General features: G+C 46.1%; 2 protein-coding genes across 3 annotated transcripts in view; one reads left to right on the forward strand and one right to left on the reverse strand.

Annotated features, from left to right (window-relative positions):
- LOC311222668 (capping protein, Arp2/3 and myosin-I linker protein 3-like) overlaps positions 1–7,802 on the reverse strand; it is a gene marked incomplete at its 5' end in the record, with an annotated part of 86,266 nt that extends 78,464 nt beyond the window's left edge. Inside the window, 1 exon segment of the mRNA XM_084307264.1 lies at positions 7,745–7,802. Within this exon segment, the coding sequence (XP_084163390.1) occupies positions 7,745–7,802 (58 nt within the window).
- A 1,239-nt stretch (positions 7,803–9,041) lies between these two features.
- On the forward strand, positions 9,042–27,062 carry LOC311224213 (uncharacterized protein). 2 transcript variants are annotated; one of them, XR_014619424.1, is made up of 9 exons: positions 9,042–9,217; positions 10,292–10,330; positions 10,679–10,990; positions 15,661–15,975; positions 17,287–17,544; positions 17,663–17,698; positions 20,037–20,124; positions 20,547–20,661; positions 25,797–25,928. XR_014619424.1 is itself a non-coding variant. In XM_084309106.1 (8 exons), the coding sequence occupies exons 1-8, from the start codon at positions 9,187–9,189 to the stop codon at positions 25,972–25,974; spliced, it is 1,257 nt and encodes a 418-aa protein (XP_084165232.1). In that variant the 5' UTR covers positions 9,042–9,186; the 3' UTR covers positions 25,975–27,062. The 2 variants fall into 2 exon arrangements, 1 of the variants encoding a protein (XP_084165232.1); XM_084309106.1 differs by lacking the exon at positions 20,547–20,661 and having other exon boundaries at positions 25,797–27,062.
- The last annotated feature ends 326 nt before the right edge of the window (positions 27,063–27,388 follow it).

The raw sequence follows: 27,388 nt of genomic DNA on the forward strand, positions 1-27,388 counted from the left end.
CACACACACACGCACACACACACACACACAATTGTTTCAGATGGGCTTAGAGATGAGATGACCACCACACACATCAACTTAGTTCAAATCAACACAGAGTGATAAACAAGCTTGACCTTTGGATGGGCAGTTCCTTTATCCATCCCTGCGTCCTCCAACTCAGGGCAATGCCATCCGTGTCATTTGAAAAGGCTTTGACATTTCAGAAAGCAAGATAACTCTGTGTTTTCACACTGTGTATTTATCCCGATTACTAGTCATTTACAGGCTACACATTTTGAGAAGGTAAATTATAAAATCAGCACCAAAGTACTAGAGCAGCCATTAGTCTCCTGACATCTATTATTGACTGTAAATATACACAACAAATCTGATGTTTTGCTCCAAATGAAACACCAGATAGACACAGGTTCTAGACACCCCAGGCCAACGTGTCTTACGCACAGATATGTGCTTAACCTGTGCGTACGACCATTTCTAAGCAAAGAGTGGGATTCATCAATTTCAACTTGAACTTGACTTCGTGCTTATGTGTACGCACAGCTCGGAGCACACTTAGCTGACGCCCAGTGGTAGAATATATTATTACAACAAGGAAATGAGCTTCTGTGCATTAGTTTCAACACTGGCATGTTCTGTATGAACCGTAATTCATTATAGTTCATTGTAAAATAGCAACAGTAGTGTAATTATGGTCAAAACCCTATAAATAGCATTTGGAATAATAGATCTTTCTCTCAGAATGAATGCAGCATGGTTTATATAGCGTTATCGGAATATACGGGGTGTACTGACTGACTGCGCTCCGCGTAGCTCAACTCGTTATTATTTTGCGCACAGACCGCAGAAACACGGGAACGTTTTGATTATATTTAAAAGGCTTTACGTTAAACGAAACAAGTGGAATTTCGAAGCTGTAAGCAGAATACAAGTCATATGAACACCCACGATATAGTGTTCTTCCCCCTTTTTACTGTATAAGAAAGAATAAAAAAACGCATTGCAATGACACCAGGGTGTATGTGTATTACAAAACCCTTGCAATAATGTGTCTTAAATTAATGAAAAGCATACATGCTCTGGACACAGAGCATATCGTGTGGGTGATATGACTTGTATTATGCTTACAGAATTCCACGTATTTAGTTTTACAATGTCAAAGCCTTTTAATGTAAATCAAAACGTTCCCGTATTTCTGCAATCTATGTGCAAAATAATAACGAGTTGAGTTCTAACAAAGAACATATTACATGCTGGTATGCTGATAGAGTAAACTATTATATGAATATGATATGATATAAGGTATACACTGGTCCGTCGCATACACTGGTATGCGCAAGTTACTGTTGCATAATGTAGGCTATGGCTGCTATTATATGTAATCCATATAGGCTACCAATAGTATATGATTTTTAGAGGCATCTATTTTGTTGTCGGTAATACCGACAACAAAATAGATGCCTCTAAAAATCATATAGCCAATCGAACACAACTAATAAAGGCATTCATATTACAGCATGGTTATAATGACACACAACCAACGCCAAACAGTGGTCAACGAACGGTCTTTATTAGTATTTTGAGCTGTCCAGGCAGAATTGCAGCAATGGTCTTAGGGAGCCGTTGATATCTGACATCACCGTTTACAAGTCCGCCTTTTATTTATCCCATAACACGCGTTGTGTCTTCTTGGTTCGACAGCAGTGAACAATCTCCGTGAAGTTTCTCAGAGTTCCGCTCGGGTCAGTCCATTATTTCACATCCCATGGGGGGTGTTTCATCACTTTCATGACCATATATGGATAATCATGCACGAGCATTGACGGTAGAACAAAGAGGTATTCATCAACACGGAGGAGCATAGGACCTGTGTACGCACGGTTGATGAATCCCAATATTTCTGTGCGTGCACTGATTCTAAATTCTGTGCTTACGTGTGGAAATAGAACATATTCTACGCCACGTTGATGAATGAGGGCCAGGTGCGGTGTAAACACAAATCACTGAGTCTGCTTGCACCAGGATTAGCCTACGTAGGGCATAGTGTCTATGTCATAGACTATTGAGTAGCCAATCAATGATCAAAGATAGAGTCCCATCGTCATGGTTACTGTACTCATTATCTTGCTGACTGCATGCAAGGATTCCTTACGGTTCTTTTCATAAAGAGCCACTAGGCCCTTTTCACAGCAGCATTTTTGACACGTCATTGATGGGTAAACAAAGGCGTAAACCATAGATACAGAATATATTATTCTACTATCTATGTTTACACATTGTTTACCCAATATGACAAGTCAGAATGGCTGCTGTGAACAGGGCCTTTTGGAATGAAAATGAAACCTCTACTTGATTATGGGGTTGCAAAATGACATGGAATTACTGGGAAAAGAATTTGCATTGTAACGTATTCCCATGATGCAACTGCTTTTATTTTAGTAATGCATAAATCATAACTAAGTAGGAGTTTAAGCTATAACTGTATAGGCTATGTTTGAACTTAAGTACAGCTGGTGCAACTCAGTGCAGCTATTTATTGATTACGGTGTTGGCAAAGTGGCATGTCTTTGTCTGTTCTGTAAACGAATCTCAGATCAAATGGTCTTTTTCTAGTAACACCATGTGAACCACAGCCACATTGTGCTCCAAATTCATCTTTTTACTGTTCCAATTCCAGTAAAACTGTCTATAGTGAATTAAGTTAGTGTCACCTCTTCCTTACAGGCGAACTAGGCATGGGATGTGCCCATGCGTCAATGTCTGTGAGTCACTGAGAAGCATTTCCTGTCAAATAGGATCCCTATCAGTCATATGACCTTTGACATGTGTAGATAATATAATCTGCCTTAGCCTAAAGAGGGGGTACCTCACTCACAGTCGAAGACTGCAGCACAAGCATACGCTTCTTTCAACCAGGCAAGTTGACTAACACATTCTTATTTACAGCAATGACCTGGGGGTTTGGTGGTTTTGCAGTAGGAGGGAGAGTCTAGACAGGATAGCCTAGAGGTAAAAAGGCCGGCCATTAACTGAAAGGTCACTGGATCGATCCCCAGCACCAGCAGGAGGGTGTATTCCGGTTGTGAGCTGGTGACTGAAGGGTGGCTGGTATTACATCTACGGTGCCCACCATCTCTGCCTGAGTGCCCTTGAGTAAGGAACTGAACCCCAAAACTGCTCCAAGGGCGGTGCACTGCAGGCGACCCTGCACTCTGACCTCTCTGATGTACTGTGTGTGTGGGGGACTGTGTGTAACTAGGAGGGATATGCGAAAATACCTATTTCAATTGCCTTGTGTATATTGACAATAAAGTCATCTTCAAATCTTCACACACGCACACACACACACACAGACCAGAACAACCACAGCCATGCACTTGCTACTATTAATAAGCATCTCCACTGGGGCAGATGTGGGTTCTGTGCCTTGCTTGAGGGCAGATGTGGGGTTCAGTGCCTTGCTCTAGGGCAGATGGTGGATTCAGGGCCTTGCTCTAAGGCAGATGGTGGATTCAGTGCCTTGCTCTAGGGCAGATGGTGGATTCAGTGCCTTGCTCTAAGGCAGATGGTGGATTCAGTGCCTTGCTCTAGGGCAGATGGGGGTTCAGTGCCTTGCTCTAGGGCAGATGGAGGTTCAGTGCCTTGCTCTAAAAAGATAAAGGTAATGGCGCATTTATATAGCGCTTTTATCCAAAGCGCTTTACAATTTTGTTCCTCACATTTACCCATTCACTCACACATTCACACACCAACGGCGGAGGCAACCATCCAAGGTGCCAACCTACACATCGGGAGCAATCAGGGGTTAAGTGTCTTGCTCAAGGACACATCGACACGCTGCCCGGGAGGAGCAGGAATTGAACTGGGAACCATCCAACTACCGACGACCACTCTCACCTCCTGAGCCACTGTCGTCCCAGGGCACTATCTCTAGGGCAGATGGTGGGTTTAGTGCCTTGCTCTAGGGCAGATGGTAGGTTTAGTGCCTTACTCTAGGGCAGATGTGGGTTTATTTTTTTATTTATTTTTTATCCACTTTTTCTCTTTTTCTATTTTCCTCCCATCCCAATTCCACTGTGCCAATTCTCCCCTCCCGTCTTGAACGTTGCTCGCATATGCCCCCCACTGGCCGGTTGTAGGGAGGATAGAAGCCTTGCATCACGTGTCCCCTCCGATACACGAGGAGGCAGCCTGTCACATCTTTTCAACTGCCAGCGCGGACTCTCATTGGCGAGGTGTAACGTGTGGGAGGCTCACACTACCCCTGCCATTTCCTATCTCTGCTGTGCAGGCGTCCCCAACCGACCTGTAGGAGTTGCTGTCCACAATTCGACTTCCACCCGCTAACTCTGCCAATTGAGTTAGTATGACGGCTGGCCCAAGCCGGAGGCAACGCCGACAGCCAGAGTCAAAACCGGTGTCTCTTGCGTTGGTGACGAGCGCAATGTCCGCTGCGCCACCCAGCCGCCCTAGATGGTGGGGTTGTTGAGGTAGAACGACATTCATTCACTTCCCCCCGCCCAGATTTTCCATGCTGATTTGGGAATTTCTAATCTAGTCTACTGTCATCACACACACGCACGCATGCACGCACGCACACACACACACACACACACACACACACACACACACACACACACACACAGTGGCATGGGTGGCAGCCGGATAGTGCAGAAGATTTAAACATCATACTGTATGTACTGTATATGTAATTTCTCAAATGTACCCAAGGGGATCAATAAAGGAATATCTTATCTTATGTGCATTAATAAATACTGGTCTATGATGCACAACTTAATAAATACTGGTCTATGATGCACAACTTAATAAATACTGGTCTATGATGCACAACTTAATAAATACTGGTCTATGATGCACAACTTAATAAATACTGGTCTATGATGCACAACTTAATAAATACTGGTCTATGATGCACAACTTAATAAATACTGGTCTATGATGCACAACTTAATAAATACTGGTCTATGGTGCACAACTTAATAAATACTGGTCTATGATGCACAACTTAATAAATACTGGTCTATGATGCACAACTTAATAAATACTGGTCTATGGGGCGGTCAGGTGGTGTAACGGAGATTGCGTTCGTCACCAAACCCCGGAGCGGCTATATGCGCCTGTTCGAATCCAGCTCACAGCTCCGGGGTTGTCACCAGCTTGGCTGGCCGTTCACACTAATACAATTGGCAGTATTAGAGGGTGGGAGAAGCTGGCGGGGTGGGTCCGGGTCGTTGTAAACAGCGACTCCTACAGTTCAGTCGGGGCGCCTGCTAAGCGCGGATAGGACTTGAGTGGGATAGTGTGATCCTTCCACACGCTACGCCCTCTCAATGAGAATCCGCGCTGCCAGGTGAAAAGAAGCGGTTGATTGGCTGGACGTGTGTCGGAGGAAGCACGTGATAGCCTCCACTCTCCCAGACCGACTGTGGGGGGTAAGTGCGCAGCGACCAGGAAGGGGATTGGGAATTGGCATAACGGCATAATGGGAGAAAATCTGAGGAAAATGGAGGGGGGAAAAGATCAAAAAAAAATAAAAAAATACTGGTCTATGATGCACAACTTAATAAAATTAATACTGGTCTATGATGCACAACTTAATAAATACTGGTCTATGATGCACAACTTAATAAATACTGGTCTATGGTGCACAACTTAATAAAATTAATACTGGTCTATGATGCACAACTTAATACAATTAATACTGGTCTATGATGCACAACTTAATAAATACTGGTCTATGATGCACAACTTAATAAATACTGGTCTATGGTGCACAACTTATGATGATGATGATGATGACAGTGATGATGATGACGACAGTGATGATGACGATCTTCATCTTGATCCTCCAAGAGATGAAAGATAGACAGTACAGTGGGTCTCATTGTGATGACCTTGTGCAGCCCTGCAGGGGCTACCTGGAAACACCACCGTGATGAGAGCTGTGTGTGTGAACCGGGGCAGTGGCAGGGGGAGGACCAGGGGGGGCGGGCCTTGCAGGTGAGTGAGTGAGAGAGTATACTGTATGTGTGAACCGGGGCAGTGGCAGGGGGAGGACCAGGGGGGGCGGGCCTTGCAGGTGAGTGAGTGAGAGAGTATACTGTATGTGTGAACCGGGGCAGTGGCAGGGGGAGGACCAGGGGGGGCGGGACTTGCAGGTGAGTGAGTGAGAGAGTATACTGTATGTGTGAACCGGGGCAGTGGCAGGGGGAGGACCAGGGGGGGCGGGCCTTGCAGGTGAGTGAGTGAGAGAGTATACTGTATGTGTGAGCCGGGGCAGTGGCAGGGGGAGGACCAGGGGGGGCGGGCCTTGCAGGTGAGTGCGTGAGAGAGTATACTGTATGTGTGAGCCGGGGCAGTGGCAGGGGGAGGACCGGGGGGGCGGGCCTTGCAGGTGAGTGCGTGAGAGAGTATACTGTATGTGTGAGCCGGGGCGCGTCTAGTTTTTTACCAACCGGTTTCCAGTTCCGCGTTCTGCAATCTGATTGGCCACTGACGTTTCTGGTCATGTGACATGTGCGCCAATCGCGTGACGCCTGTTTCTGCGCCTATTTCCGCCTCGAACAGCCTGCAAACTACCTAACGCCTAGTTTATCACTGGTTAAGCTTAGGCGACTCTTTCGAAGTTGGTTACGGTTAGAGTTTGGAATCAGGGCTGGTGTTCTATCGCCCTACTCTAAGACAAACTCTAACCTTAACCAACTTCGAAAGAGTGCCTAAGCTTAACCGGTGATAGAAACAGGCGTCACACGATTGGCGCAGATGACACATGACCAGAAACGTCAGTGGCCAATCAGATCGCAGAACGCGAACGCGGAACTGGAAACCGGTTGGTAAAAAACTAGACGCAGCCGGGGCAGTGGCAGGGGGAGGGGCAGGGGGGGGCGGGCCTTGCAGGTGAGTGAGTGAGTTGAGAGGCAGGGATTCCACTGTATAAATCATCACAGTGTGTTTAATAGAGCCATTAGGAGTAACTCAGCAGAGTCCCTGCTACCCTGAGCATGTGTGGAGTGGGCGGATGTGTGAATATGAATGTTTGTGTGTGTGTGTGTGTGTGTGTGTGTGTGTGTGTGTGTGTGTGTGTGCGCGTGTGTGTGTGTGTATGTGTGTGTTGTGCTAGCTTCAATCAAGTGTGACTGTGACTTTGACATGCAGTGTGAGATGTTCCTATTTCATAAAATACACACAGTATGTTTGCATATGGTTGGATTTGTACAAATGGCACACAGTTGTATGGTTACACTGCAGACAACAATAATACATCCCTCAGTTGCAACAAGCCCTCACAGGAACAATTCATATTCTCAAATATTGAGAGATATAGTAATCTAAATGCAGAACACACCGTGGTCGTCGCTGTGAGAAGAGACCCACGAGTGCACACGATTATTTTCACATCGCTCCTTCTCCTCTCTGGCCTAAGGCTGGGCTTTTTATTACATGATCTTCCCCGAGCGGCGCATTTAAACCACGGCATGCTTTTTTCACAATGGCTATCAATCATTAAACTGCAAAGGAGATAGTTCGTATTTCACATTAAAAAAATCCTCACAGAAAGCGTTATGGACAAATGTAAAAGGTGTTGCTCATGATAATCTCCTAATGCGGTCGCAGCCTCCACCAGATGCGGGGTGGGAAAGCATCGGAGCTTTGATCATTCATACATGATGCGGATCATATGATAAAGACAACGTTATAATGATGCAAACTATCTTTGACCGACCTGTAATATCCCTGTTCACACTGGCGAAGCTGGAGGGAGTGATGTCTCTAGAAGCCATGTCTCTTCTGCTACCGCCGCCCCCCTTTCTCTCTCTCAACAACGAGCCGAGCGGAGTGTCTCCCTCGCATGCATTCCACCAGAGCATCCGACTGCTGATGTGCTGAACCCGCTCCCTGAAAGAAACCGTATGGATGTGGATGTGGGAGCGACGGGAGATGGGAGGGAAGGAAGGGAGGGAGGGAGGGAGGGAGGGAGGGAGGGAGGGAGGGAGGGAGGGAGGGATAATGTATAATAATGATGATTGATTGATTGAAACCTTTATTTATTCTCGAAATTAATATTGAGGTTTTACCATAATTTGCAATGTCGTCAGATTACAAGTTCATCAAGTAAAAGGGAAACAAATAAATATGCATAAATGTGACAAAACACAGAGAAAGAGAAAAAAACAAAGAAAGATCAAATTAAATTAAGAATTTTGAAAAAAGTTTGGGAGTATTGATTCTAGGAAGCTGGTGCATCAAAACAAACGGTAGACTTACCATGTTCAGACTGAACTGGTGGGACCCCTTTGTAAGCAAATCAGTTGAGCGGGGCAGATAAGGTCCATAATTCAAATCAAGCATCATTGTGATATACTGTATGGTGGCAATTTTCCATCAATGACCTTAGATAAATGTCTAAGATACCAATGTCTATTTAGTCTGTCTGATAGAGAAGACAAACCAATCTTATCATACAGGATGCAATGATGAGTGCTGTAACTCACCAGTTATGAATCGTCATAGAGAAAAGTAGATGAAAACTACTATACTATGGTTTTTACAGAGATAGGCCTACATAACATGATGGGTGATTGTCTGTTTTTGTTTGGTTTTTCTATTCACCAAATGGTATGGGGTTGCCTGGTCCTAACCCATCTATTGAGGGGAGGGTCATAGTCCAGCTCGCTAGGTTTGGGGTCCACTGTCACAATGGCTCTGGACCCTCTCTGTCTCTCACAGTCTGTCTGTCAGTCTGTCTGTCTGTCTGTCTGTCTGTCTGTCTGTCTGTCTGTCTGTCTGTCTGTCTGTCTGTCTGTCTGTCTGTCTGTCTGTCTGTCTGTCTGTCTGTCTGTCTGTCTGTCTGTCTGTCTGTCTGTCTGTCTACTTTTGAATAATGTCTCCCTGCCTGATGCTGTAATTAACAGGGAAGGAGAAGGAAGTGTTCCCATCAAGATGACCATCTGTAATCTCTATGATGGGAAGTCGAAGCTCCTCCTCGCTTGACAAACTGTTATTCTGTCTCGCTGGTTTCCCTCAAAATGACAGAACTCTGTTGGATTAGAACCCACAGATAAAATGAAGTTGTTTCAGGTGGCGAATAGACATCTTTGAGATAATTGGTATCGAATGCCATACTGTGTTCCTTAGAGAGAGACTGGATATTCAAGCCTCTGTAGAATGAACAGTATTCTCGTCTACGCACTACTGGGTGAGTTAAACAATATTGTAAACTTAACTGAGTGGTAACACAGTCGTAAGCTTTGCTGTTGTTGGTTTGCATTTCGATTTTTATCAATACACAAGATCAATGATTTGTGGGAGCCAGATTAGTGTGAAGTGTTTATTTGGTGGAGAAACACAAAACAGTTTTAGTTTACATTTTCCAGCGTAAGGGTCTGCATTATGGAGTTACAGTTTTGAGAAGGAGTACTGATTCAGAATGATCATTATGCCATTTTATGTTGTAGCCCACTGGAGATATCAGTACAACAAGCAGAGGTTGGAATTCCAATCGCCTGCCAATTTAAAAGAATCCCCACTAGCTAGGATTTGAAAGAAGCTAAGCAGTTTCCAAAACCGTGGCCAAGTCAACATGCTTGATTATCTAGCGCTGAAAATCCTTCCTGTGAGTTCCTTGATTCTGTATGTGTGTGATGTTCCAAAACTCTATGATCATTGCAGAACTAGACGCTGCAGTAAAGTCTGACAGGATGGTACCACGAAAGAGTGCATTCCTGCTGGACCCATGGGGAGGATAGCCATCTACACCACACATCATTAGGAAATGTCAACCATTCCTCTGAAACAGTGTGTGTGTGTGTGTGTGTGTGTGTGTGTGTGTGTGTGTGTGTGTGTGTGTGTGTGTGTGTGTGTGTGTGTGTGTGCGTGCGTGCGTGCGTGCGTGCGTGCGTGCGTGCGTGTGTGCGTGCGTGCGTGCGTGTGTGTGTGTGTGTGTGTGTAATCGGCCCCTCATATGTGTGTGTGTGTGCATGCATGCATGCGTGTGTGTGTGTGTGTGTGTATGTGTGTGTGCACGGCACACCTGCTTATGTACCAAATCACACAGGTGTAGGTGTGTGTGGATTCGTGCAATATCCCATGATCACACTGAGTTTGTGTGCCTCCTTCAGGCCCTCTAGGTTTCAACAACTCAGAGCTGAGGAGAGTATTTCCTACTGCTGTCTGAAAGGTCACTGAAAGGTCACTGTTGTGCACCGATGGGCCTTTAGTTTGTTGGTCTTTTATACACATATATTGTATAACATACTTTTTTGTATTTCAGGTCTAACAACATTTGTTGTCCAACCCGCTAGACCTAAAGGTAACAAGGAAATAGAGCAAGCATGTGCACTCAAACGTGTTTGTGTGTGTGTGTGTGTGTGTGTGTGTGTGTGTGTGTGTGTGTGTGTGTGTGTGTGTGTGTGTGTGTGTGTGTGTGTGTGTGTGTGTGTGTGTGTGTGTGTGTGTGTGTGTGTGTGTGTGTGTGTGTCTCTGTCTCTGTCTCTGTCTTTGTCTGTCCATACGCACACAGCTTTCACATCCCATATACACACGCGTGTGCGCACGTACACACGCACACTCTCACTCCTGCGGAAATTCCTTGTCCACTCATACAGTGCATTTGATACAAGCACCATTAGAATAGTAATGAGTTTCCAACGTTCCACAGGGTCTCCCAAGGCCAACCTGTCTGTATGGCCTCCAGGGTCAAACATTTACCTGGGAGAATCTGTGGCCATGCGGTGCACATGTCGCGTGGCACAGGGCACAACAAGACTCGTCTGGACCTACCACTGGTTCAAACACCAACCACATGCGACTCTGATCTCCCGCCCCGGACATCTGGTCTCCGGTGACAGCTACTCTATCGCCGTGGTAACCAGGGAGGACGGGGGCAGCTACTGGTGCCGGGCAGAAGGGACAGGCAACAACTCCACCACCACCACGCTGCTCAGTGACCCGGCCGAGCTGACTGTGTCAGGTGAACCAATCAGCTGCCACCGCTGTGGTGGTTTCAGGTTACTAGGAAATGCACACAATAACACTCAGAGTTGGAAATGGGTAATTGAAAATATAATCCATTACAGATGATAGTAATATATTATGATAATATATTATTACAGATTACGGATTCTTAAAAAAAAACATTACCAATAATTAAAAAAAATTATCTTTAATCTATTGGATTACTCCAACTCCATAATTTAATCTGATCAGGAATATCTTCAGTTACTTTTGGTTTATTTTTCCTTAGTTTAGAATCTCTATAAGACTAGGAGAATGTCATTTGAATAGCATTATCTTAATCTCACCTAAATACCTTTTCTTTCTTACAAACGTATTTCTTAGTAATCACCAAGCATATCCATAATGTAATTGCTGAATTTGAATTCATCAGCTCTAATGGATTACTACCATTACCAATTTTTGTAATCAGATGAACATAATCCCATTACATGGAGACCGACCGATGCCGTAGCTATGTCACAATGGGCTCAGGTGCCGAGATTTTAATGGGGCCCCCTCCTTATAAACGACTGTTGATAATGTTATTGCTGTAGCCATTTTATGTAGTGTATATAGGCACTATTTATGCTTAGGTGGGGTCTCTCTTTAGGACCCCCCCCCCCGCAACATCAACACCCCCTGCTTAATGCATGGAGCCAGAAAACTACAATATGGAAAAATCATTGATGCTTTTATTGTATGTTGCTATTGTTTTTTATTTATTACATGCTGCTATTGCTTTTATTATATGCTGTTATTGTTTCATTCTCAGGTTAGCTTTTATCTATTTTTTTTGTACTATTCATGTGTTCTAAGAGCTGAAAGCGAGCCAGGGCTAAATGCATTTCATTGCATTTACTGTACACTGTACCTTTTAATGTATATTCCTGGTTCCAAAAAAAAAAATCGCGCTGAGCCGTGGATGCACGCTGAAATACTGACCGCTATGAAAACCAGAGACAAAAAATGCTCTGAGTTTCGTAAAAGTCAGTCAAAGCTTAACACGAGCAGTGAACTCCAAGCCCACGTGACTGAACTCAAACTGGAAAGAAACAGACTAAGAAATGATGTAAACTCCATGATCAAAACAGCAAAGAAAAAATTCATCAATGACAAAACCGAGGAAAACAAAAACAAACCGCGTGAACTTTGGAAATTACTCAATAACCAACTAGGCTGCAGTAAAAAACTTAAAACCAGATTCTCAAACATAAACATAAAGACGGACAACACGCTCATCACAGAAAAGCTGGATGTAGCCAATTACTTAAATAGTTTCTTCACAAACATAGCCACAACACTGGTAAACAAACTACCCTCCCACTCAGGGCATTATGGTGTAGAACACATAGTAGCTTACTACAAAAACCTAGGGGTCCACAAAGACGACTTCAAACTGGAAATGGTAACAACAGATGAGGTACTCAAAAAACTGAGCGCCCTCCAACCTAACAAGGCCACTGGCCATGACAACATCCCCTCCAAATTCCTCAGAGACTCAGCAGCCGCCATCACCCCAGTCATCACACACATAATAAACCTCTCTATAAAACAGGGACACGTCCCCAAGGACTTCAAAATTGCGAGAGTGACCCCTCTGCACAAAAAAGGCAGTAAATTAGACCCAGGCAACTACCGCCCTGTTTCTATCCTTACCTCCATCTCGAAAGTCATGGAAAAAATTGTATACGAACAGGTCGAAAAATACCTTGCGGAAAAAAATCGAATCTACGAATTCCAATCTGGCTTCAGAACATCCCACTCCACTGACACATGCCTTCTCTATTTAAACGACCACATCAAACAAGAGGTGGACGCGGGCAAATACTGCGGCATGGTCATGCTGGACCTACAAAAGGCCTTCGACACTGTCAATCACACCATTCTGATTGACAAGCTAAAAGCAATTGGTTTTGATAGTCTATCAGTGAGCTGGATGCAATCCTACCTGGAGGGGAGAGAGCAGATGGTGGAGGTAAACGGTACCCTATCCCCCCCCCTCACAGTAAACTGTGGTGTTCCACAAGGAAGCATACTAGGTCCGCTACTGTTCCTAATTTATGCAAATGACATGTCGTCAGCTTGTGACTGCAACTTGTTCCTGTTTGCGGACGACTCAGCCCTGCTGGTCTCTGACAAGAACAAGTTACAGGTTGAAAAAACCCTCAGCTCAGAACTAAGCAAAATCTGCATATGGCTCGCTGATAACAAACTATCATTACACATGGGCAAAACAGAGTCCATTCTCTTCGGTTCAAATAACAAACTCAGCAAGACCGACGGCTTCTCAGTTACAGTGGGTGACAATATTGTCACAAGGAAAGAAGATATTACCTACCTGGGTTCCATCCTAGAGGCAAATCTTTCCTGTGACAAAATGGCATCCAATGTAATAAAAAAAGTCAACCAACGAACTCGTTTCTTGTACCGGATCTCCTCACTGGTAAACAAGAATACCCTGAAGACTCTAGCAGGAGCACTCATTCAAGGGTACTACGACTATGCTTGCACCTCATGGTACCAAAGCACCTCAAAGGCGCTAAAAACAAAATTACAAACATCTCAAAACAAACTGGTCAGACTACTGCTTGACCTTACTCCTAGAACCCACCTCACCCCTGCCCACTTTGACAACCTAGGATGGCTTAGAGTAGACGACAGAGTACAGCAACTTGCAATGGGCCTGGTCTACAAGATACACTACACGACCAAGGTACCCATGTACATGACTAAATACTTCCCAAAGGTCAGTGAATACCACAATCACAACACCAGAGGGAGCTCCACAAATCATGTTAAACCCAGATTCGGCTCAAACAAGGGACTAAACACGTTTCGCAATTATGCCACATCAATGTGGAACGCCCTACCCAAAGCTGTAAAGGAATGTGAATCACTACCCACTTTCAAAAACACTCTCAAAAAACACCTAAGGGAGACTGCAACTCGAAACTGGCCCCTGTAAATGTCCGAACACAACCCCCTCCAATGTACAGTAAATTACCAAGTATGGTCTTGTCAATAATCCAATGTACAGTGTTGTTTGTACAGTTGTACAGTGTCCCCCACCCACCCCTCCTACCCAACCCCCCCCCCACTCCTACCCAACCCCCCCCCCCCCCCCCCCCCAACCACCTCCAATGTACAGTCCCCACCCACCCCTCCTACCCAACCCCCCCCCCCCCCCCCCACTCCTACCCAACCCCCCCCCCCCCCCCCCCCCCACTCCTACCCACCCACCCCCCCCCCCCCCCCCAACCACCTCCTATGTACAGTCCCCCCCCACCCCCACCTACCCAATCCAATGTACAGTTTCTACGCCTAATGTATATACTCTTTTCTTTCTGGACTCTTTTTGTATCACAAACAGTACTGTAATTGCAAATCTGGTATGTCATAAATGTATAGATGTAGCAGTACTGTCTATCTGTATGTCATGTATGTCATATATGTTACGATGAATTGAAAATGGGGGACCCTGATGTAAACAAGACGAAAGTCTTTCTCTGGTCTGCATCCCCTTAACAATTGTATGTATTGAGCTGTACTGTACTGTACCCATTCTGCAATCTGTTAATAAAGTTTTCATTCATTCATTCATTCATTCATTCATTCACTTCAAATTTCCTCAAACTAAACAGTGATAAAACAGAGGTAGTCCTCATTGGCTCCAAGTCCACACTCACCAAGCACCCCAGTTTCACCCTCACCATAGACAACTCCTTGGTTTCCCCTTCCCCCCAGGTCAAGAGTCTGGGTGACGTCCTCAACAGCACCCTATCATTCCATTCCCACATCAATAACATCATCCGGTCCGCCTACTTCCACCTTCGCAACATCAACCGCCTCCGCCCTTCACTCACTCCCAACAGCGCCGCAATCCTGGTCCACTCCCTCGTCACTTCCCGCTTGGATTATTGCAACTCCCTTCTCTTTGGTCTCCCCCACAAACTCCTCCATAAGCTCCAACTGGTCCAGAACGCTGCTGCCCATATAATCACCAGAACCCCTGTCATCAGTCACATCACCCCTGTCCTACGCCAACTACACTGGCTTCCCATTAAACACAGGATAGACTACAAGATCCTCCTCCATACATTCAAGGCCATCCACAACCTCGCCCCTCCATACCTGTCCGACCTCCTTCACATCAACATTCCCACCCGGTCCCTCAGGTCTGCCTCCTCCATCAACCTGACCGTCCCCCCAGCCCGTCTGTCCACCATGGGGTCAAGAGCCTTCACCTGCTCTGCCCCCCGCCTCTGGAACTCCCTCCCCCCCGACATCAGGAACATTGACTCCATCATCCCATTTAAAACCTACCTCAAAACCCACCTGTTTAGGCAGGCGTATGTCTGATTTTATTTTTTGTCTGATTTTATATTTTAATGGATTGTGATTGTGAATTTAACTGTTTTTAAATTGTTGTACGGCAACCTTGAGTGCCTTGAAAGGCGCCTTATAAATAAAATGCATTATTATTATTATTATTATTATTATTATTATTATTATTATTATTATTATTATATGACAAAAAATGTAATGAAAATAAAACTTCCCCTCTCCCTCTGATTCTCTGCTTCACTTCTCTCTCTCTCTCTCTCTCTCTCTCTCTCTCTCTCTCTCTCTCTCTCTCTCTCTCAGAGGTATCCCTTCCCGTATTGACTGTGACTCCCAGCACCAGACAGCTGTTCCCGGGGAGACGTTTTACCGTGCAGTGCCCCGTGATGATGTCCGAGGGAAACGCCACCAGCTGGATACTGAAGCAGCTCACTGGGGACTTTAAAGTCCGAACCACGGACCTCAAGAGTAGACTGTGCTCACTACTGGAGGGCGCCAATAGTGAGGAGGTCCCAGAGGGGTGCCTCTTCCCCAACACCAACAGCGGGAACAGTGGACTGTACTGGTGTGAGTGTCCTGCGGGCCGCCGCAGCAATGCAGTCAACATCACAGTGAGCTGTGAGTAGCATTGGATTTTAATCTGACACATTATGACCAGATTTGTGTGATCGGTAAGTCAGAAGAAAATGTTGAGTTGACGGGGATGTCAGGTGTGCTGCTGTGCATTTCTTCTGACCTACTGAACTCCATCAGCTCCATGCTCCCGCTGCAGCCTATCTGACTGAGTACAGTGATTAACACACTCTGGCATAAAGCCATGGACACATCCTACCACTAGGGGGCGTCTGATCAGGAAAATGTTTTCCCTCAGGGGACACATGTGACTAGGGGGTCAGGGGGCATGTAGTACTAATTTCTCTGGCCTTTTTGGTAAAGGATATCTGACACAATTTACTTGTACTTTAAACAGTGACCTTTCAAGTAGAATCATGCCTGCATGGGCACATATTCCAATTGACATTTGTGAAATGTGGCAATTGTGTTATGGGAGTGTCTAGAGAACCCAAGAGCAGAACACAGGCACAGGAGAATGAGGCGGTTTAGAGTGTTTAATGAAACCGGGGAAGGACAAGGGGGCAGGGTGCTGGTGATGAAGAGCAGGGAGTGGGGGAGAGACAGACGGGCGATGTGGGTAGGTGAGGTCCAGGGGGGTGCAGGTTGGTGAGGTCCGTAGGTGGGGTGCAGGCCAGAGGGGTGACGTCCTGCACATCAGAGAACAAGGGTTAATATAACGCAGGATACAGAGCACGCAAATTATACTATAGGAAAGATATATCTATAATATATATATCTATATCTAGAGGTCCAGAGAAGAGTCCTAATACGTGAGGCGAAAACAACACTCGGACGAGGAGTGGCAGGGGTGCAGGCCTCTTATCCTGGTTCCATGATGGGGTGATAGCTGTCAGTTGTGTAGTCAGGCACAGGTGGGAAGAATGATGGTGAGGCGGGTACAGGAAGAGACCCATATGGACGTGGGAACCTGCTGACAGACGGGAGAGAAAAGCCCTGGCTGTGGCTGTAACAAATTGATATACAATCCTGGCGCTCTCTGAGCCTTTGGTGGTCTGGGGCAAGGCCCCTGGACATTTGGCCAGTATTCCCAACTGTCAGTAATCGAGGAATGACTCTACCTGTTCTGATTTGTTTATCAAACATAATGGAAGGCCCCAAAACATTGTATGAATACATTCAAAGTGATGGCAACAACAACAACAACAAAACTATTTCCAGATTGGGGCTTTAGTTGTAGAATATGTTTGATCAAATTATAATGCGATAGGTCCGCACAAAGCACAGGATTTTAATGAGCCATAATGAAGGTAATAGCCCAGTAAGATAATGCTGATTATCACGGTTGTCCAACAGATGGTGACATGATCATTATGAGCCCCGTCCACGCCGTTTTGGAGGGAGATCCGGTGGTCCTGTACTGTGAATACAGGAACAGCACCGGCAGCAAAACCATCCTCATTAAGGACGGGGTGGAAGTTAAAAGTTCCTACAGTTCAAAGAACATCATAGAGATGCCTGTCGATAATGCAACAAGTGCAGACGAGGGCTTCTATAAGTGTGCCTCCCCAGACAGAAAGACGGAGAGCTCAGAGAGCTGGTTGTCTGTGAGAAGTACGTCTTTTTTTTCTTTTACTTATTCAAATATTTTCTTGAATTTTCAACATTGTACTTTTCATTACTGAATGTTTAAATGGATGTGATCCCCCCCCCCCCCCCCCCCCCATTTTAGACAACTCAACATCCATGGATAGGATCTCAGATGACAGTAAGATTACTTCAAAATGTTAACACGTTCCTTCATCAGTGGGGATTACTGGGCAATATATAATCTGGGCTGTTGACCTGTCTATAAACATTACTCTGTAAATCCATTGCAGATTAGTGAGTATATTAGTGAGAATAATTAGCTCATTACTTGGTATACCTTTTATACTATTTATTGTTCCTCATTGTGTAGAACCTTCTTGTTTTTGGCATAGTTCTGTCAATATACCAATCACAGTGTTTTGGAAATCCGGTTATGTTAAATTTAGATATACTTGATACACATTTATCCTCAATGACATGGGGCAGTGAGATAGAATAATCCTCAGTAAGCATAACAGAAACAGGTGCTGCAGGACCTATACGGCAGTAACTAGAATTGATGTCCAATATACCTATTTGTACAGTAAGTCACAAGTACATTTCAGTTGATCTGTTCTTTCAAATTATGATATCAATTTTTTATGATAGAATGATTTAAAACAGATTGTGTTATAGGCCAGGAGCCAGGTCCACCCCTCATGATGTTTTTTGCACACAAAAATGTCACTATTATTTCCTGTTATCCCATACCTTGGGCCATCAGTTGATAATGACCACCCCCAACTCATCCCCGTTTGGCCTCAGGGGCCAAAAAAAAACTATTTTTGGGAAAAGCTTCTGGCTTTATGTAATGTAAATTATGTAATTGCAAATATTAGGGTACTGCAACTGCATAAATGGTCAGATAAGTCTGACATTTAGTTTGCATGGTGTCCGGACACATAGGGGAAAGTATCAGAATAATACTCTGGGGCTACCTTTCTATCATTATCAACTGGTGATTTCAAGATTAAATATTAGGAATAATATATATATAGCGCAAAGGACCTTTTGTAAACTCAAGCACTTTCGAGGTAAAAGTAAAACACAGTACTTTCAAGTACATTCCAGAACAGTTGACCATTGGGGAAAAAAAAGTCTTGATTGATCTAAATTTCTCTTATTAAATTTTTTTAATGAACAAACCAGACTAAGAAAAAAAGAGATTTGCGATTTATTATACTTTATACTTATAGCACATGCATGAGTCTGTGGTCTCCTTTGAAAGGTATAACATTCTTACACAATAAAGAAAAATCATCATGCAATTAAATGCATACTTTTTTTTTACTTTTAATTCTTTCTGTAGTTAATTAATTGAAATTCATGCGATAAAGTCCCAGCCCTAATTCCTATACAATGTGCAGTTTTTCTTCTATGTCCCTATGCTATACTTTGTGATTTCTCCACACACAAGCACACATGAACACACACATACACAGGGGTGTAGCTCCAGATTCTGGCTGGGCCCCATGAAAGAATGTATTTGTAGGCCCCCAGTGAATGCGAGCTCGCGTAAGCGCGCGAGCGGAAATTTTGTTGGCCATTTTTTTTTTGATGAAAATGCATAATATGTTTTTTACCTATACATTCGGATCAGCAGTTCAGCACCTGCACTGTTGGTGGGTGAGCCTAGTAAAGGATGTCGCATTGCGTTCATCTTCAATTAATGGACCAATGCAATAGTCTACCAAAGCCCCCCCTCTCTCTCTATATATCTCTCACACACACACACACACACACACACACACACAACACACACACACACACACACACACACACACACACACACACACACACACACACACACACACACACACACACACACACACACACACACATACACACACACACACACACACACACACACACACACGCACACACACACACACACACTTCAGAAACAAACATAGTATCAATGAGAGCATCAATAATACACATGAGTGATGTCTAGTAAAAAAAAAAAAAAAAAAAAATGGGCCCCCCCCAGTGCTGGGCCCTTGGAATCATCTTAAACTACCCCCCCCCCCCCCCCCAGCTACGCCCCTGCACATACACACAACACAACATTCTGCACTCGCACACACACAAACGCACCACAGGTCACTTTAAACACACAAGAAAAGGACACTTTAAAGGAAGGAAAAGGACACTTTAAGAAAATAACTTGTTGTGATTGTTGTATAGTATATTGTTCTGATGGCCTGAGGGAAGAAGCTGAGCCTTAGTCTCTCTGTGGCCAAAGGTATAGGATAACAGGAAATAATAGTGAAAAAAGGTATCAAAAAACATCCTGAGGGGTGGACCTGGCTCCTGGTTATTACTTATGTGATATAAGTGATATGATGTGTACCAGCAATTCCTAAAAAATCGGATTGTGCACTCTTTATAATTATTATTCCAAAGATAAGTTTAAATTAATAACCAACACTGTCTATTTCAACACTTGGAGACAATTGTAATTTTTCATTCTGCAGGTACCTGGAAATGGATAGTTCTGTCCTGTTGCATTGTGGGAGTTATTTTTTCCCTTCCTCTGATTGGTTGGATAGTTCATCGCTACAGGTCAGCTACTGAATTAACAATAAGTAGCTCAGTTTACTTGTCACTCTAATGTAAAAATGTCAAGTATACAACATCTTATCATTGACATCTAGTCACATAAAGCAAATGAGTGTATTCACTAAATGTATGTCATTGTATTGGATTATAGGCACCAGTGGTGGGTAGTATTTGCACTCAAGTACTGTACTTAAGTACAATTTCGAAGTACTTGTACTTTACTTGAGTATTTCCATTTGAGGACTATTACATTTCAAAGGAAATATTGTAAATTTGACTCTGGACCCATCAGTTACTAATTTGTTTGAAGAAAAGGGGTTTACATAGAAAATGTGGCTAAAACATATGGAAGCGCTCTGCCTACTGGAACCAGGGTCGTAACTATGGGGGGGGGCACATGGGACATGTACCCTGCATGTTTTCAGAATGCAGTTATTGTCCCCTGCACGATAATAAACGGTGACACGACGTGATAGGACCACACGGAAAACGGCTGCTTGTCCATCTCTGAGCCATTGTCATGCAAAGTCAAGTAGCCAGGTGAGCACCCGGCGCTAAGTACTACCGACCACAGCTGTCTTTGCATATCAACAACAACCCAGTCTTCAGGTGTACTCAAATAGGCTACATAACACCCCTCCCCTCAGCATTGCTTGGTGTCTGTGAAATATCTGTCTGTCTGTCTGTCTGTCTGTATTTAAAAGCCTCTAGGCTGTTGTTTTATACATTGTAGATAATAAATAGCGCGATATCTCTCTCTCTCTCTCTCTCTCTTTCATTTATGGCTTTGCGCTCGGCCTACTGGAACACAAGAGTGGAGCAGAGCGGAAAGCTCGACAGATGTACCCACTGAGGCCCCCTACAACCATCAGAATACCGGGGAGGATCCGGGCCCCCCGGCCCCCCCTAGTGAGGGACGGGAGGGAGACCAGACCCGACTGTGTTAAGAGGGTTTAGCACCTCAAACGCACAGGGTGAGCAGACCGTGGGACTTACCTTCGTATAGAAGGGCCCGCGACTACTCGGACGCGCATCCCGCACGCCACCAGGGAACGGACGTGAAGCAAAAAAAACGTCACAGCCCCCAACATCGCGGGGTCGGGGTCAAAAGGCCCCAACTCCGCGGCAAGGCCGTAGCAGCGGGGCGCGGAGGAGGCCTCAGCCCCAGGCCACATCCCGGGGTGAGGTCAACGAGGCCGCGGCATCGGGACCCCACCAGACGGTCAATGGTGACACCACCCCTGACATCGCCAGCATATCGGACAGGGCCTAAAATAGGTGAAGGCCCTTTTGCCAATTTATTAATCCCGCGGGGTCGAGGTTCAGAGAAAGAGTTTGACACAATTGGCAGACGTCACGAAAGATGCGGGGGCATACTCTCGGGCAGCCAGGGTCAGACCCGGGCTCAACCTGAGAATCGACTCTGCTACCAACACACCGGAGAGACAACCACCCCCCTATGTTTATTAACAGAGAGTGGTTGCTCCCTTAACCCACTAAGAAAACCCGGAAACTGCGCGTATACACAGGCTATACAATGCAGTTCAAGCGTTTCAGGTTTAAAAAGGGTTAACCCAGGCCACAGGTCATTGAGGGGGAGGCCCGACCTGGGCCTGGAGGACCGGGACCTACACAGGGATGCATAGAGGAGTTGACAGAAACAGCCTCCCCGACAGCCCCCTCCCATCCCCGGCTCAGCAGGGAGGGAGGGGTAAAATTAATGGAGAAGGACCACCCACCTAACATTGTGCAAAAAAGTACAGTATGGACCAATGCACACCACCGTTAAGGGCAACTCGTAGTGACATCTATATGACACACACATCCATGACATCAACCCCTGTGACGAACCGGCCCGCCCAGGCATTTCCCCCCCGGAAAAGCTCAGGGTCCTTCGGGGCACCAGACCTTGTCTGTGCCCCGGCGGACAACGGGTTAAACTGATCCGGTCCGGCGCGACCAGGACAAGTCCCGTGCCCTCGTCCCGCCGCCGCCCCCAGTCCTAAGAGGGGGGTAGGTACGCGTGTCGATCCAAAAACATCACAGAGGGCGCCACCAAGCCGGTCAGTACGCGAACGCAGATGTACGTGAGCCCTCGAGTCTAACCTAGTGCACTGGCGCTCGGTAGAGACAAAAATCTCCTTCCCAGCCGACCGCATAAAAAATGCAGTTTTTATGATGTTGGGCAACCAAGTCCCACAAAGCGGATTCAATCATTGAAAAAACACCCTGGGCCAGCGCTGATCGGTCTCGTAAGACCACACGCTGAATTCATAAAACAGCGTGTATGCTCGCAAAGAACCCGAGAACGGTGATGTCGAATTTCGAACAAGAAAGAGCCTCACAACGTTTCCCCTTGCTGTCTGGGACGAGCAGCAGGAAGCCGGTCTAGAGACACAGACACGGGCTCTCATACGACGAGCCTGGGAATAACAACCGCGTCAATTCTGCTCTTTATGTAAGAGGGGAAGACAGCGGTGACAAAACCCAATAAACACTACTGATAGAGAGCAGAGCAGAATAACAACAGTCTCGACTGCATGGCATCATCTAGCTTTTACAATAACAGCGGCCTGCAGCACAGGTCCTGAAACTCACAGATATGTCTCATGGCCAATAAGAAAACGCGCCTGTGATGTCTTCTATGGCCGGGGAAATCCCGTGTCCCACTATCCTAATATGGCGTGGGAGACAGGGAAATCCCCCTCCCCCTCCCTGTGACGAGCTTTCTTGCTCAGCTCGTCAGGGAGACTGATAGGTAGAAAGGCGGCCAATCAGTGTCGTAAAGGATATAACTATATCCGGGGGGGGGGTATTTGTCCACCCCTCTCAACCACCTCACCCCAGATACGATGCAATAAAAAAAGGCAGAGCCGCGACACCAGTTGCATGGCGTGCTACATGAAAGCACACATACCTGCTACGGTAATAGCTTTACATCCTGCACGCCAGCCACAGCCGATAACCTCGTTTGTGTAAAAAACTGGTTTTATTTCACGGCTCTGGCTTATGTGCGAAAAACTTGCCACCTGCTATTTTTACCTCTACCCTTAAGCAAAGAAAAATATCAGACTAAAGAGAGGGACTCAAAGGTCCTTGGTTCATATGCTATATATGTACAACTCTGTAAGCTAACACCCAAACCAGTTGTGGACTCAATGCTACGTTTACCTAAACGTTTTACATGAAACACACACAACTCTCATCATACAATAAAACCCCAAGTTCACTTTTACTCACGTAAGAAAGAACGCTGTCTTAAGTAGAGAGAAGGACATAAGCCTTGGCTAAGTGTTAGAACTACAGGCCTTGCCCAGTTATACACAATAGCAACCAATGCAAATTTTCAGAGAAAACTGCATAAACACTCCAAGCAAGAATCGCAACCCCAGCATTCTTAGCTGTGGGCTTAAAATTGCACATGTCGTATCCCCCAAAATGTAGTGAATCAACACATGTTTTGTTAACAAAAAATAGACCCTTTATTAAATAAACAAAATCATATTTGGGGGGGGGGGGGGAGCAGGGGCAGCAGGGGTAGTGTCACTTGCGCCGCCCGCCGCGCGCAGGGTGCCGCTTGCCCCCGCGGGCAGCTGGCCCGGAGGGACGGTGCTGGGGAGCCGTCTGGCCACGTCGTTCCCTACCGTTCCCCCCGGGCGCAGGATGACTGGCGGCAGCGGTCTTGGTGGCGACTTCTCCTCCTCTACTCTTGGACCTTTTGCTGGCAGGGCCAGCAGTGGGGTGGCGACGGCCGCAGGTCTATTCCGGCATTGCCTCCGCCCTCCGGTCGCGGTGGTGTCGGGCCGGGGGAAGTGGGGTTGGAGAACGGACCGCTGCTCCTCCATGTCCCTGCAGGCCGACGTCATCTGCTGCATCGTCGAGCCAAATAGCCCAGCGTCGGAGAGGGGGGCCATGAGGAGGGGGACCCTCCGTTGATCCAATACGGCCGCCTGCTCCAGCCACAGGTGGCGCTGGATCAGAGTGGCCAGGGCACGCTGTTTCCCCACAGCTATCGCCTGTAGCTGCGTCAGGTGTAGGATGGCTCTCATCGCTTGGGCGTGGAGGTACTTCTGGTGGTCGTCCAGTACCACCCCGCCCGTCATCAGCCCTGATATGAAGCACGCCAGCTGCGCGATGTTGGAAGTCGCAGCCAGGCTCTGTGTCGAGGCGATGAACACCTGGTCACTCCATATAGCCAACTGCCTAGCCGATTTCCCCTGGAAATCTCGGGGCAAAGGATGGATGCCATCGGGCTATCAAGTTGAGGCACCCCTTCCTTTTAACCCCTGGACCAAACCCTCCACCTGCGTGAAAGGCACGTAGGTGGAGGTAAGGCCGACGATGCGGGGAATTACCTGTCTCTTCGTCACGTAGGCCTCCATTGTAGGGAAGAATGGGCAGACGACGCCCGCCTCCCTCACAGGACGACGTTGCCAGAGATGACCTATCATGTCGTCAGGGACAGGTGTCGGCAGTGGCTGCGGCAGCGGCACACCGTTAGCACGGGCGACTGCCGCCTAGAGCTCGGGGAACAAGGCGCGCAACTCCCCTTGCACGCCTTCTTCCACCTCGCTCGCATCCCTCGCAGTCGGGAGGCTGCACTCACTGTCTCCATAGGATAGGCGGGAGCCAGCATCCGGTGCAGCTGATAGAAGGGCATCTCGTCTCGGGGGTGGAGACTTTAACCCAGTCCCGAAGTACGAGGCTCTCCAGGAAGACACAGCACCCTCTGCCACTCCCCGAGGGGGAGAGTGCTCTGTCTCCACCGGAGCTTCGAACAGGAATGCCCCCGCCTCCTCCATGTAATCTTCCGTTTCCATCGGACGCAATGGAGAGTAGGCGAGACGAGCGAATCCCCGCTCAGTGCCAGCTCAACACAGCCGCTAAGCTGTCCGCCCCCGCTGCTCATCGCCGTATGTCGAGAACGAGCAGAGGCGAAGAGCCTGCGACGCAAATCCCCGGCCACTAGAGGGACTGCCAGCCTACCGGCTGACTGCCCTCCGGCGGGGGGGAAACCAGAACCGGAACTCGGCCACCTCACAGGAGATGGGAGCTCAACGGTCCCTCTGCGACGCACACTCTCCTCCGGACGCCGCTGAGGTGCACCTGTCTGCCACAGCCGTGGAGCCAGGGACGCCCCACGACGCACGGAGGAAGCCGCGACTGTGAAGAGCTGGTGGAGGTCAGAGCGATAGTCGTCTAAGCTCTCTGGGGGTGAAGACATTATCCTTTTTTTTTTCTCGAAAATTTGTGAGAGACAGAAAAACAAAATTACAATGTCGACGCAGCTCCTTTTACCAACAACTACTTTTAGCACTAAACTCAAAGCGGTGCTATACACGGACTTCACGGTGGTGAAAGTAGGGAAGGAGCTGGTAGTGTGGCCATGACCCCGCTTATATGAGAGCGGATGTGGGCGTGGTCAGGCAGGTGGGTGCGTACATGTGGGTGACAGTTTTCATGATAGTATATGATTAAAGGGATAGTTCCAGTAGGCAGAGCGCAAAGCCATAAATGAAATATAACTGGACCACATACAGTATCACTTTAACATAACATTTAACCAGAGCAGCATAACTGGACCACACACCACTTTAACATAACCTTTAATCAGATTGGGGTACTTCTACTTTTACTTAAGTAACAGAACTGTGTACTTCATCCATCACTGATAGGCACCGGATGTGGGGCACCAGGAGTTGCTGGCCTCTCTCCAAAGAAGACCCAGCGCATGTGGACCCTCCCAAAACCAAGCAGGATGTGACCGAAGTCCAGTGGGACCTGCCATGGATGGAGATGTCAAATCTGCTAGACAAACAAGTATACTCTGGCAGTGAAAGGCCCAATCAGTGATCCAAATGTAACAAATGGGCCGAAAATAATTTTCATCCTATAGTTGCTAAGCTTTTGATACCGGGACTAGACAACAAGTAAATATACATTTTTAATTGTATTCTCTGTATTTTGTGGCTGTAAAAGGTTTGTTTATGTTGGTAATCTTTGTAAATACTGGAGTAAACAGATATATATATTCAGATTTACAATGTGGTTAAGAAAGTTCCATAGTAGTGTATTTTCCTGATCAAAAGGCCTCTTTGACATGGTCAACGAGTGCAAATCTGAAATAGTTGTGACCATGTCCACACGTGCATCCATTCACACACACAAACGCATACCTTCACACCTAGACTTGACCTCCCTGTCAAACTGTGGCCGCTAGAGGGCGGGGCCACTTTTGTGGACCGATTAACCAACCAGCAGAGCGAGCAATAGAGCAGCTGGTCGCAGCTAAAAACAAGCACGTAATCCATATTGTAATTCTTCATTTTAGAACTACATCCCCGTTTGACAGTTTGGTCCAAGTTTTGTGAGCCAGCCGCCTTGCGCTGGATGGATTAATTAGCATGAAGTTGAAAATGTTTAACTTTATGCAAATGAGATCGGTGCATAGTCTCATTGTAACAAAGAGATTCGCTGGGGGGGGGGGGGAATGTGTTTTTTGTGTACGGATAACTAGATTTCAACTACAATACGTACAACTTTGTTGATGCTTGCTTATCTGTGCTTATCTGTCAAACACAACACTATTCTGACAGCACAATGTTGATATAATTAAACCATTGGTTTATAAAGTAGGTGGAGCTAAAGCTCGGTTTTGTCAACAAAGAAAATACATGCTGGGATAACAACAGAGCTACTGGTGGAGCAGGTTGATTGAGTAGGACACTGTGGCTCCACGAGACATTCTGATAGCAGGTGGCCATAAGATGTTTTGAAAATAGTTATTGCAGCTTTAATGCTCACTCTTACCAAACTCATCAATGTGCTGGTGTGTTTACTAGGAAACACTAATCCTGTCCTCCTATTTTCTACTCACATACTTCTCCACTGCATCTGATTTTAATGTTTTATTTTAAATTATAAAAAACTGTTGTGTTGCATTGCATTGTATTGTCTTTTTTATCGTATTGTTAAATAAAAAAGTTAAATGACGTAGTGGTACATTACTTTGGAATAAATACTTATTCAAATACATTTTCCAATTTAATCCACTTCATAGTAACATCTTATCTGTAGTTTAATACTGAGGTTCAGAGCCAGCCTTAGGCTTTTGGCGGTCCTAAATATGTTTATGTTTGTGGACCCAAAACACACACACACAGACACACACACACTCACACTCACATTCACACGCACACACTGACACACTCACATTCACAGTGTACACACACACACGCACATTGCGCACACACACTTTCACACACAC

The sequence above is a fragment of the Notolepis coatsorum genome (assembly GCF_963971535.1).
Source record: "Notolepis coatsorum genome assembly, chromosome: 2".
Lineage (NCBI taxonomy): Eukaryota > Metazoa > Chordata > Actinopteri > Aulopiformes > Paralepididae > Notolepis > Notolepis coatsorum.